Source organism: Danio aesculapii, chromosome 2 (genome assembly GCF_903798145.1).
Source record: "Danio aesculapii chromosome 2, fDanAes4.1, whole genome shotgun sequence".
Taxonomy (NCBI): Eukaryota; Metazoa; Chordata; class Actinopteri; order Cypriniformes; family Danionidae; genus Danio; species Danio aesculapii.
Window position 1 is genome coordinate 49,973,180 of NC_079436.1, and position 12,757 is coordinate 49,985,936.

At 38.1% G+C, this 12,757-nt stretch overlaps 1 protein-coding gene across 2 annotated transcripts in view; it reads right to left on the reverse strand.

The window, feature by feature from the left end:
- Positions 1 to 12,757, reverse strand: part of hecw1b (HECT, C2 and WW domain containing E3 ubiquitin protein ligase 1b) — a 102,887-nt gene that overhangs the window by 4,103 nt on the left and 86,027 nt on the right. For both annotated transcript variants that reach the window (XM_056481686.1, XM_056481677.1), the window contains exons 21-27: positions 11,309 to 11,423; positions 8,273 to 8,386; positions 4,193 to 4,345; positions 3,917 to 4,015; positions 3,202 to 3,331; positions 1,551 to 1,697; positions 1,343 to 1,457 (exon numbers count right to left, since the gene is read on the reverse strand). In XM_056481686.1, the coding sequence (XP_056337661.1) occupies positions 1,343 to 1,457; positions 1,551 to 1,697; positions 3,202 to 3,331; positions 3,917 to 4,015; positions 4,193 to 4,345; positions 8,273 to 8,386; positions 11,309 to 11,423 (873 nt within the window). The remainder of the gene's footprint in view (positions 1 to 1,342; positions 1,458 to 1,550; positions 1,698 to 3,201; positions 3,332 to 3,916; positions 4,016 to 4,192; positions 4,346 to 8,272; positions 8,387 to 11,308; positions 11,424 to 12,757) is intronic.

The window sequence follows — 12,757 nt, forward strand, 5'->3', positions numbered from 1 at the left end:
TAGGATTAGGATGTCTTAAATTATGTCTTTCCATCATGAAATTTCCTAACATGAAGCAAATCTTTACAAAGTTTCAAAAAAATCTAAATAAGGCAAGGCAAGGCAAGTTTATTTATATAGCACATTTCATACACAGTGGCAATTCATATAATCAAATAATTTGATAATATTATCATCAAATAATAATAATTTTAAATGAAAATTACAAAAAAATCTAGTTTTTAAAGCAGCTGACTGAAGTAACCTAGCAACCAACAGTAAACAAGGCAAGAATATTGTAGACAGCTGATTGGTTATGTGGGTATAGTCAAAGAGCATAGAATCACGAAGAGGTGACACTCTAGTACGATTTGTGAAACAGCCACTAGATGGCGCGGCGGCCATTTTGGAATGAAAACAACAACAGCATATTATAAGTCTGTAAAATAAACTATTAAAAGTGCTGATGAATGTGATAGTAAGTGTTGTATTGTCGTCTTTCAGGTTGTATCTCAGCTTTAATGCACTTTTTAAATAAATAAATAACAAAACAGCTGCTTGCCATCGCGACAGCAATAAGATCCAATTGACGGTCGATCGCTTTCACTCCAAAATGGCGGAATCCGGGGCTGTTGCTGGGTGCTGCAGTTGCAATGGAATGTTCTATTGAGTATCGCCTCTTGGTCATTCTAAGCTCTTTGGTATAATGTTCGCTATGTCAGTGTTTATTTGGAAAATGGTTTTCTATCTCCCATTATTGACATGAACCCTTATTCCAAATCCACCTCACAGTAGAAATACAATATACTGTATGCAAAAAATAATATCTCTGGGGTGCTGATTGCAGAATACTGCCATTTTTCCAGCATGTCACACTTCTTCATCATCACATCATATGATGTTTATTTTATGATTATAATGTCTTCTGTTATTATTATAAATTCTGTAATTAATTGCTCTCTCTCATGTCGTTTTTGGTAAAGTGTTCTTGGAGCTTTGAATGATTACAGTTGAACCACTGAAATCACACCTAAAAGATTTTGACAATGTTTTTGGGTGCTTTTCTAGACTTTGAAGGTCTTGGGATCGTTGCGGTCTATGTAGGGTTGGATTTCATCTAAAATATCGTCATTTGTATTCCAAACAAAGGTCTCATGAGATTGAAATTATATGAGGGTGATTAATTAATAACAGAATTTTCATTTTATTGTGAACTAATCCTTTAATTGTTTGAAAAAAAAAAACATTAAATAGTGTTTTAATAGCTTTTGTGATGATACAAAAGTTTGCTGATGCTCCAGTGTAACAGTGTATTGATGTACGTTTTGAACGCATATATATATATTTGTAAGTGTGTTCTGACCTCCTCTGTACTCTGTGTTGTTTCTCCAGTCATTCAAATCGATCTCTGCTGTTCCTGCGATGACCAGCTCCAGCTCTCTGGCATCAAACACAGACACCAGACGAGAGTCCACCACCTGCACACAGGCACGCACAGGTCAGAGGTTAAATGATAGCACCTGGATTTAATAGTAAACAGCAGAGATTAATTGGATGTTAAGCATGTTTACCTCATAAAATCCTCGCACCAGAGCTTGTGTCTGCTGGACAACGCCTCGCTCCACCCTCCACTTTACCATCCGCTCAATGTACTCTTTCTTATTCTTTTCTGTCACCTGCACATTTGTCCCACCAGACTTCAGCTCCCGCTCTGTCACCTGACACACACACAGACGCACACAAACACATACAAAAACAAGCCAACACAGAAAAGAGGATTGTTTAATTCACTACAAAACACTACCTCTGGAGTTTTATTACAGTAGCTGCTTAAAATAAAAGAGACACAAATAAACAAACACAGATTTAATAAACTATAGGATATACACTCAGCGGCCACTTTATTAGGTACACCTGTCCATCTGCTCATTAACGCAAATTTCTAATCACCCAATCACATGGCAGCGACTCAATGCATTTAGGCATGTACACATGGTCAAGACAATCTGCTGCGACATTCGGATGGTAGGGTCATAATTTGGCGTCAACAACATGAAAGCATGGATCCATTCTGCCTTGTTCAGTGGTTCAGGCTGGTGGTGGTGGTATGTTGTGGGGGATATTTTCTTGGCAAATTTTGGGCCCATTAGTACTATTGTGTCAATGCCACAGCCTTAGCTTTATGACCAATGTACCCATCTTCAGATGGCTACTTCAGCAGGATAACCCACCATGTCATAAAGCGTGAATCATCTCAGACTGGTTTCTTGAACATCATAATGAGTTCACTGTACTTAAATGGCCTCCACAGTCACCAGAACTCAATCCAATAGAGCACCTTTGGGATGTGGTGGAACGGGAGATTCACATCATGGATGTGCAGCCGACAAATCTGCAGCAACAGCGTGATGCTATCATGTCAATATGGACCAAAATCTCTGAGGAATATTTCCAGTATCTTGTTGAATCTATGCCACGAAGTATTAAAGCAATTCTAGGCTTCAGTTAAGGCAAAAGGGGGTCCAACCCGGTACTAGTAAGGTGTACCTAATAAAGGGGCTGATGAGTGTATACTATTACATTTAATATATTCATGCGGACTATACTGCAAGAAGCAATTATTATAGATATGTATGGTACAGCAATTAAGCTATCTATCAATTTAGAAAGAGTACCTAGTACCAAGAGTGTGTGAGACATTTCAGCTCAAAATACCCCATAAATAGTTTTATAACTCTTTGAAACTGCCCCTTTTAGGCTTTAATCCTAATTGTGCTGTTTTGGTCACTGTCGCTTTAAATTCAAATGAGATTAAGCTCTTTTTAAAAGTGGGCGGAGCTACAAATGCCTATGTGTCAGCATAGTGGCAGATTGAAAAACAAGGCTGACGTCCTATGTTAATGAGGGAGAGATTGTCACCAATGGGCGGAGCTTTCTCCCTGTGATGACACCTACAAAGGGAGAATGTCAATCAAAGTGTTTCTGTAGACTGTTTTGATCAGGAGTGATTATAAAAAATAAAATTAATACAATATTACTATTAGAAGCTCGTTATATTGTCACACAACTGTGTTTAAACCCCTTATAAAAGTGATTTTTGAATAATAGGTCCCCTTTAATGCACTTCTAAAATGTGCCTATTAATAATAAACAAACAGTTTGCCCAAAAACAAACATTTTGGGAGTATTTTCAGAATGTGAAGAGCAGGATTTTTATCCCACCTGTCCGAACACTTCCTCATTGACAGTGAAGGTGAGGTCCAGCACATCAGTGATGTCATTGTCCTTCATCCACTGCAAGCTCTGGTGAAACTCCTCATCCAGATACTCCAGATCACTGAGATCAGTGGGTCTGCAGAGAGAGACAGAGAGAGCAGCACAAATAAACACACAATATATATGATATGATGTTGTATTCTGATAAGTATTAGTCTGATATACTGTATCAGTCTGGCTAACTAATGAACTGATTTTTAAAATAATTTAGAGAGTACATGACTGGTTAAAGCATTAACCGATAAAATTGAAGTCAGAATTATTAGCCCTCCTGAATTATTAGCCCCCCTGTATATTTTTCCCCAGTTGGCATTTCTGTGTGGAGTTTGCATGTTCTCCTCGTGTTCATGTGGGTTTCCTCCGGGTGCTCCGGTTTCTCCCAGTCCAAAGACATGCGCTATAGGTGAAATGAAGAAACTAAATTAGCCGTATTGTATGAGTGTGTGTGTGAATGAGTGTGTTTCCCAGTACTGGTTTGCGGCTGAAAAAGCATTCGCTGTGTAAAACATATACCAGAATAGTTGGCGGTTCATTCCACTGTGATGACGCCTGATAATTAAGGAACTAAGCCCAAGGAAAATGAATAACAACATGACAGACAACAACAAAATCAGTTTATTTGACCTCTACATAGAGCTTAATGATTTCTAAGTCCACTTACAGTCTGAGAAGAGCTTTATAAAACGGTCGTGTGAAGAAAGCATCCAACAAATACTGATGAATCAAAGCCAGGCCGAGAATTCGACCACTGAAGCGGAACCTGAAAGCACATGTCAAATCATGTGGTCTGTGAAGCAAGCTCAAAAACAGACACACTGGCAACAACGGCAGTGGCCAATGACGTAACTGTTTATTTCTCTGTCAATGCCAGATTAGTTTGCTCTCTTACGCCACACAGGAAGTGGAATTCACTGGGAGGAAATGGAAAAAGCCTTACCATTCCAGATGGTTCTCCACAAAAGCAGACATGGGGCTGATCTGGACGGTGTACGTGTCGTTAGCGGAGTATTCAAACAGGCCATAGTAAGGGTTAAACAGCTCCTGGGACAGCAGGAAGAAGAACTCTCGTGATGGTCCACTGTAGTCCAGACTGGAAAAGAGAAGCAGAATTCAGACAGAACTACACATATCCACTGCATTCCCTGTGCTAACTGGAGGAATACTTTAGCATTTGAAACTAGTAACAGATTACATACACTGTAAAAATATATCAGTTTATTTATTTTGTGACATTTGTACCATTTACTAACAGTTGGGAATTGCATTATGGGATTTTGATCTCTGCTCTGTCGACTTCTGATGTTGAAAATTCAACTCAACAGTTTAACAAAGTGACTTTTATTGACATTTTAGTAGTTTGAAATTATTTAATGAATAAGAAATAATAATAAGTAATAAGTCTGTACCAACTTCCAACTTAACCAGCATATGTTTTACACAGCGGATGCCCTTTCAGCTGCAACCCATCACTGGAAAACATCCATACACCCCCATTCACACACATACACTACGGCCAATTTTAGCTTACCCAATTCACCTATCCCACATGTCTTTGGACTTGTGGGGGAAACCGGAGCACCCGGAGGAAACCCATGCAAACCCGGGGAAAACATGCATACTCCACACAGAAACGCCAACTGATCCAGCCGAGGCTCGAACCAGCGACCTTCTTGCTGTGAGGCGATCGTGCTACCCACTGCGCCACTGTAACGCCCACACAGAAAATGCACTGGCAGTCTGTTTCAAGTTTTTGTAGCGTGATATAAAACACCAACCCAGACAATACATCACTGTAAACTATTAAAAATGCTAATAAAAGTCACTTTTTGAACTTTTCAAACTTTTAAAGGGCACATAGGTTACCCCTTTTTTCAGATTTAATATAAGTCTTTTGTGTCCCCAGAATGTGTCTGTAAAGTTTCAGCTCAAAACACCCATCAGATTATTTATTATAGCTGTTTGAAGTGTCTATATTATAGCTGGAAAAAAGGTTTTGCTGTTTTTTTGTACTGGCCCTTTAAGTATAGTCCTCCCCGCCCCCTGTTCCCACATGCCTGTCAGCAATCGCCGCCCTCGGCTGCCTCAGGAAGCAAATCTCACATAACGTGTGTGAGAAATACTACAGTAAGAACTTTAACAATCAGTATTTGATGCATTTTTTTGTGGATTTGCAACAATGAGTCACACACAATGTCATTACAAAGTTCACGCACACACACACACACACATCAAGGACACAAACACATAGCGCAGACACATACACACACACAAACGTAGCGCAGACATACACACACACACAGCTCAGACAGCGGACACACACACACACACAGAGAGAGAGAGAGAGAGAGAGAGAGAGAGAAGGACAGCTCGTTAAGCTTTGCACTCGTTTTGCACGCATATGTGACATGATCCTGGTAATATCCACTGCTGTATGGATATCTCTTATATTAATGTACAAAATAAACCTGATTTAATGTCCACAAACCGGGATTGAAGAGTCTTCCTTTATAATTGTTCTGACGTGCGGCTGTGCTGATTAAGTGCATCTGAAGTGAATCGCTGTAATTCATTTCACACATGCTCTGTTTTAAAACATTTTAAACATGTGAAACTTACTCTTGATCACGTTTGATGATGATTAATGCTCTTAGCAAACTGAACACACCTTTTATTCCCGGCTGCTTTGCGCTTGTTCTGTCTTGATGATAAGATTATACACGTAACTACCGGACAAATAAATGGAAAAATAAATAAATAAAAGCGTAAATCACAAAATAGAGAAAACTAATTCTAAACTGCTCATTTATGGATGCTGTTTACAATGTACATTAGCATAGGCAGTAACCAGGCCGTCTGACAGAATGAGTTTTGGGAACAAGCTAATTAATATGAACATTTCTGTATCATTCGAGGTGTAACATAAATCTGAAATAATATATTGATAATTAAATAAGCATGTAATACAATTTATTTAGCCAAAATACTTTATTTTCTGCAAGTCTGTGTCAATTCTAAAAGCTTTACTTCTTTACATTTACTGTATTTCACGAGTTCACACTTGCAACAGTTTCAGAATAAAGCGTATTTGGCGTGCTGTCCGGGGAGAGGGCTCTGAGCTCGGGGAAGACACCCAAACTCGAGTCATTCCTCTTATCAGGAAACAAAGAGGAATAGGGATTCGAGCGAAGTATCTAGCCCGGCCCCAGAACGCTCCCCCCGGGATAGTAATGCTTAAGAGGTGAGGTGACGGGGTGGTGGAGGGATGCTAAAGTCGTAAGATGCTGCAGGTAAGACAGCTTTGGTATATATAGGGGTTTGGTCAAGAACTGATAATATAATTGTCAACGGATAATAGAATAATTGTCAATGACGTATTTGATACTGAAACTTCTGCGCGTGCTCCTCCCGAAATTTGTTTATAAAACATCACTTATTAGGTATGTGTTTGAGTAAAATGTTAATATTCCTTTTATTCTATAAGAGGTCTAATAACATCTTCTAAATAATAAATAAAAGATCTAAATTGTGTTTCCGGTCTGACTCATTCGCGTGCGTATGAATGGAAGTCTATGGGGAGAAAAGTCAAGTGTGACCGCAGCTTTATTCAAACTGTGCTCGGTTCAATCGGAAGCACCGCTAAAAGCTTCATCCAGGTTAAGTTTCTGGAGGAGTTTATGAACTCACAGAGCTGGGTGCACCTCTGAAAAGATCTAGTGAACTCAGACACGGCTCCAAATAAATCAACACTGTTTTTCAGGCTTCATAGAGCACATGAACACAGTTATTCTCTCAATAAAATCCATGTTAGCCATTTAGCGACAAAGCTACAGTCACCGGGCAGACAGAAGCCCCGCCTATGATGCAAATCTGCGTCTATTGCTCAGTGAATTTGACGTGCGAATGAAGTGGATTTGACGTGCGAATGAAGCGAGTTAACTCAAAATGTTCATGCGTCTATTTAGAGCGATTTATCCTAGCGTACCGCGTCTGGTGTGAACACAGCATAAGGGTGCACTCTGCCACCCTGCGAAGGAAACTCAATTAAAGCTCATTCATTAAAGCTAATAATATTGTAAATATTGTTCAATTTCTTACACGGACCAATTGTTTTGCTTCACAAGATACAGTGTATCACCAGTATTAAGACTTGTTTGTATGGGTATATTTTTCATCTAAAAAAATCTGTCACCATTCACTGCCATTATATTCATCACCAAGGACCACACATTCAGCTCAAAATCTTCTTCTCTAATGTTCTACTGAAGAAAAGAAGTCAGCTACATTTTGGATGACCTGGGGGTGAGTAAATTAACAAAACATTTTCAATTCTGGGTGAACTATCCCTTTAATATATAAACAACATGACATCAGAGTTTGTTTTTTTCTTTTTTAAACAATGCAGTCTTTTCTTAGTAGGACTTATAAAAAAAAATTCACACAATTTTTGACATTTTATTTTCACCAATGAAAAATAAATATAATAAATAATACATATTATTATTATGTGGACAACACAGTGGCTCAGCGGTTAACAGTGTCACCTCACAGCAATAAGGTCACTGGTTGGAGTACTGGCTGAGCCAGTTGGCATTTCTGTGTGGAGTTTGCATGTTCTCCCCGTGTTGGCGTGTTTTTTTTTTTTTTCAGTACTCTGGTTTCCTGCACTGTCCAAAGACATGCGCTGTAAGCGAATTGAATAAACTGAATTGGCCGTAGTGTATGTGTGTGAATGAGTGTGTATGGGTGTTTCCCAGTGATGGGTTGCAGTTGGAAAAGCATCAGCTGTGTAAAACATATGCTGGATAAGTTGGCGGTTCATTCCGTTGTGGATAAAGGGACTGAGCCGAAGGAAAATGAATGAATGAATGAATGAATATTTATTTATTTATTTATTTATTATTCTCGCACTATTAATTTTTTATTTTATTTCTTTGAACAATGCAACTTTCTCCCAGTGAGACTTGCTTTCCAGAAACTATGGCTGGTGTATATTTAAGCACAGTGTGGTCTGTCTCACCCTTCCTCTCCAACAAAGGTGATGTACAGCTTGTTTCTCTGCAGCTCTTTACGCGAGTAGGCCATGACCTGGTTAAATGTTCCTTCCAACAGATGATCTCTTCTGACGATCAATCTAAAAATAAAAAATAAAAACAGTGTCAAGTAACATTTCTTATTGAGCAGCAAATCATCCCTGTCTGTGCTTCTCTGCATTATTGTCAATTAAAGGCACAGTATGTCACTTTCACCACTAGAGAGAGTGTATTCATAACAAACAAAGGTATAGTTTGATGATGGTGTGACTGAGTGTGGAATCATGAGAGTTGTGGTCTTCATTACATCCTACAGGAGTCCTGCAGAAATCATGTTGATGGGTGAAAGTATTCAACACTTATGGCCCATTTACACCGTAATAATATATACAGCCATGGTCGAACCGAGCTCAAACAAACCTTGTCGTTGTCTTGATGTACAGCCACAAAGCCAAGAAGAACAAAATCTGCCCTGTCCTGTTTTTGCTTTACGAGGCCGTCTTAAAAGTGTGAGCGGTTTCATTTTCTCCAGAGAGCTGGGGATCTCTTGCGTGAACCTCTATATTTGAAATAACAAACTACTTGAGCTGATGTTAATAGCGTGTGCGTGATTATTGAAGTGTTTCTGACATCCAATCCTTTCAGAAACGGACAAACATGAGAGTGAAGCGCAAAAAAAACAAAGGAGAAGCGTTGGAAAAAACGTTGGAGTGAATGATTTTCAGCAACCTAAACCATGATAAAACTGCCATGTTTAACTATAATCATCATCTTTTGGACTATCGTGTACTCAGAATGACAGAATTACTTTCTAACAGAAGTTACATGTGCTGGTGAAGATTCCAGATACAGATAAGAGGTTTGCACTGACTGGGCTATATGTTGCATGTTGTTTTTGAACCCAAATAAGGACTAAATGTATGCTGTGAGTAGTTTTTGTAATTGGTAACATATCGGCGACTGTAAGGGTTTGTATGTGTTTATTTATTTATTTATTTATTTATTTATTTATAATCAAATCATGTTCATAGAAAGGTTAGTAATGAACATTTATGCACGCGTATTTATGTGTATAAATCATTTGTTTGTGAGAAGTACTTTTGATATGATATGTGAACGACCCGTACAGCTTTATTTTGGGCGAGATTTCTTTGAGCGAGAATGACGTCGACTGAAACTTTGTCGTACACCACACCCACAAAAAGTGTACTCTTGGTACCTTTTAGGCAGTGGAAACGCAAGGCTAATAAAGGTACCAACCCATACCGTACCGTACTGTACCAGTCAGTGGACTATTACTATTATGGTAGTATGAAGAAGAGTAAAGCTGCAAGATGAAGTAAAACGAGAGAAATGCTGAAGCAAATGCTGATGAGAGGAGCGGCAGGAATGCAGCAGAGTTTTATTATGGCACAGTCCACCACTTCCTGTTCTTCGGCTGATGATAACATGAAGAAGAAGCATTGCTGTTTTATCAAACTAAATACATTTTAGGCTTCTGTTATATTGCTGATCTGGGGTGCGTTTCCCAAACAACGACGTACCTCGCGACTGAACGATGGTGAACGATGTAGTGACGACTGTTTCCCAAAACCCCTAGTTTCTTTTTCGCAGATCCATTGCTTGAACCACCTTAGTTATAGCGTAAAACGCCCATAATGATGCTCTAAATGGGGTGGATTAATAACTTCTTTAGAGAAGAACCCTATAATTTCTTTGTGCAAGTTATATTGTTTTACACAAACTCGCATTTAAAATAAAATCCATTATTAGTTTTGCTAAAAACATGCACTCGTTTTCCATATTAGTTGAAATATATGTAAATGGCACATATAGGGCCTGTGTTTGCTTTACCAATATATTGAGAAGTTGAATATTACATATTCTATTCTAAAACATAAAATCACTTACAAAAAGCTAACACTATTCTAATCTCATATATAAATCATATAAATAAATAAGTAAATAATGAGGCTGTTTATTATAAAATAAAATTTAGTATTTATTATTTATTAGGAAATTTAAAAAAATCGACTTCAATAATAATATTATTGATGATGACGATTATTATTATTATTATTATTTTTATTATTATTATTATTAAGTAGGAACTTTGTTTATTTATTTTTTAGAAAAGTCTACTTTTACAATTTGACACATGTAAACCACTGCAGAAAGTTCTAACCAGCAGGCCCATGTCATATACAGTACAGATACTTAATAAATAACCTACTATAAATTAAAAGAATTAACGTATGCTATGTTTTTTGTTTTCACCGGCTTTGGAGATGTAACATAAATTCCGCTTGTAAATAATAGGTCGCCTATAGCTTTCACCATGAGGCTGTGTTCAAAATGACATCAATGTTTTCAAAGTGCACTACGAAGGGAACGCAATTGTAGACATGAAGATCGCTAAAACTGAACTGTAAAAACAGTTTGAAAGCAAATTACACCTAAGAGAGATGACCTTAATGCTTATTTATTTTTAATAATTCCAACTTTGAATGTTAGAATGTTCTAAATGAATAGGGCATAGGGGGGATAAGTTGGAATAGAACACAGCCAGGAACTATGTTTCTAACTACAGCTCCAGAGGTGTAGCTGTAAGTGCACAAGTTTGCGATGCAGTTTGCGAATGTTCGTTGGAGCGATGGATTTGGGAAACAGCAAATCAATGAACTATGTTTGTAACAACGGAACTTGCGACCTTAGTTGGCTAACGATGGTTTTGCGAAACGCACCCCTAATACAACACACAACATATTAAAGCATCTTTTGTGTTTCCCTCTAATTTATAAAAATTAGCACATACACACACACATACGTCTCACTTGTTAAAATGACATATTTGAACATTCTTCAAAACATTTGGGATAACGTAATTACATAAGTGAGCAAAATATACCACTGTTCTAGTGGTTTTTGGATAGTTTCATGAAAATAAACACTTCCATATTGTGCCTTTAATTGATCAGTTAATTGTTTGTGTATCGAGTCTGCAGGTTTCAGTTTTAACATACTTGATCTTCCCGGGTCCTTGCCCGTAGCCCTTTGCCTCAAGCTTCCTGTAGAAGTTGCGCAATTTGGCCTCAAAGTCTCTTCTGTACGGGGCTGGAGCCCGAGCCCTCTGAGTCCCTGACGAGAAGAGAAATAACCATAAATCACCAACACATGTGAAGTCCAGCTTACTGCACACACCAATCATCAGGGAATGACTGTTGAGGATCAGCAGACTATAAGAGCACTCCAAAGGGAATGGAGTTTGTTCACCTTCAGAACAAACACGTGAATGGAGAGATGATTATTCCTGTCATTATATAAAAAAACATAGGGATCTTTGATAATGCAGTTCTGTCTTTAATCAGTTTTGGTTTCGTTTTTTTGGTTGTGTCCAAACATGCACATTGGTCAAGTTTTACAAGATGAGAGAATACACTTCATGGACTTGTAAGGAAACGCTTTAGGTGGAGGTTTGAATGTTCACACACAACAGGCTCAGGGTGTGTAAATGTCTGTCAGGACACAGAGAGGGGCAGCTGGGTGGGACAGTTTTTGAGGTTTGAGAGCGGCTGACCTGGAGAACTCTCACCAGACAGACAGCAGGCTGGAACGAGAGGAGTTCGCTCCAGAAAGCCTTTAGAGCAGATCAGAGTGTGTGTGAATGAACTATACCTTGCCTAAAAACATTTAAGGTTGTTTATGTAAATAAAGCATTACGACCAGTTGAAGTATAATGCAGATCCAGAAGGTTATTACCTTATAACTAAATGTAATATGATCTGTATTTTACTGTAAGACAGTTATAGTACAGTAAATTACAGTATTTTTGCTGTAATTGTTTTAGTTAGTTACTGGTGAACTGCTGCCAGTAAGTTACAGTAGATTCTATAGGAAATTGCTAACAGTGTACTTGCATCACCCTAAGGGGGTTTATTTTGGTATTAACAACAAGCTGGATGTAAAATATTTCAAGACAATCTTCCATGATTAAATAATTAGACATAAGTTTATATTAGTTTACTTTGCATTTGTAGAATCACAATTTGTTAATCTAGACTCAAAGACACAAGATCCAGTGTGATTTTGTGCTGGAATCTTGGCTGCTTCAGGGCTTTCATGGATTAATAAAATATAACATTAAAACCACCAGTAGGTGGCAGTCCAGTCTTAATGAGTGATTCCTCATTCAAATGATTCATTCAAAACGGCTGATTCATTTAAAAACAAAATCAGTTCCTCTTTCTAAGGCTATGTCCACACATACACAGGTATTTTTATAAACGGGTTTATAGTAGTGGTGGGCCATTATTGGTGTTAACATGCTGCGTTTACGCGAGACTTTTATCGCGTGATAAAAAATATAGCTGTAATTTATTCTCAAAGTTGGGTTGGGAGCTGGGTCTATTCAACGCAAGCTATGATGACTTTCACCTTGATATTTTAGCGCAGATGTATACCTTACCAGTGAG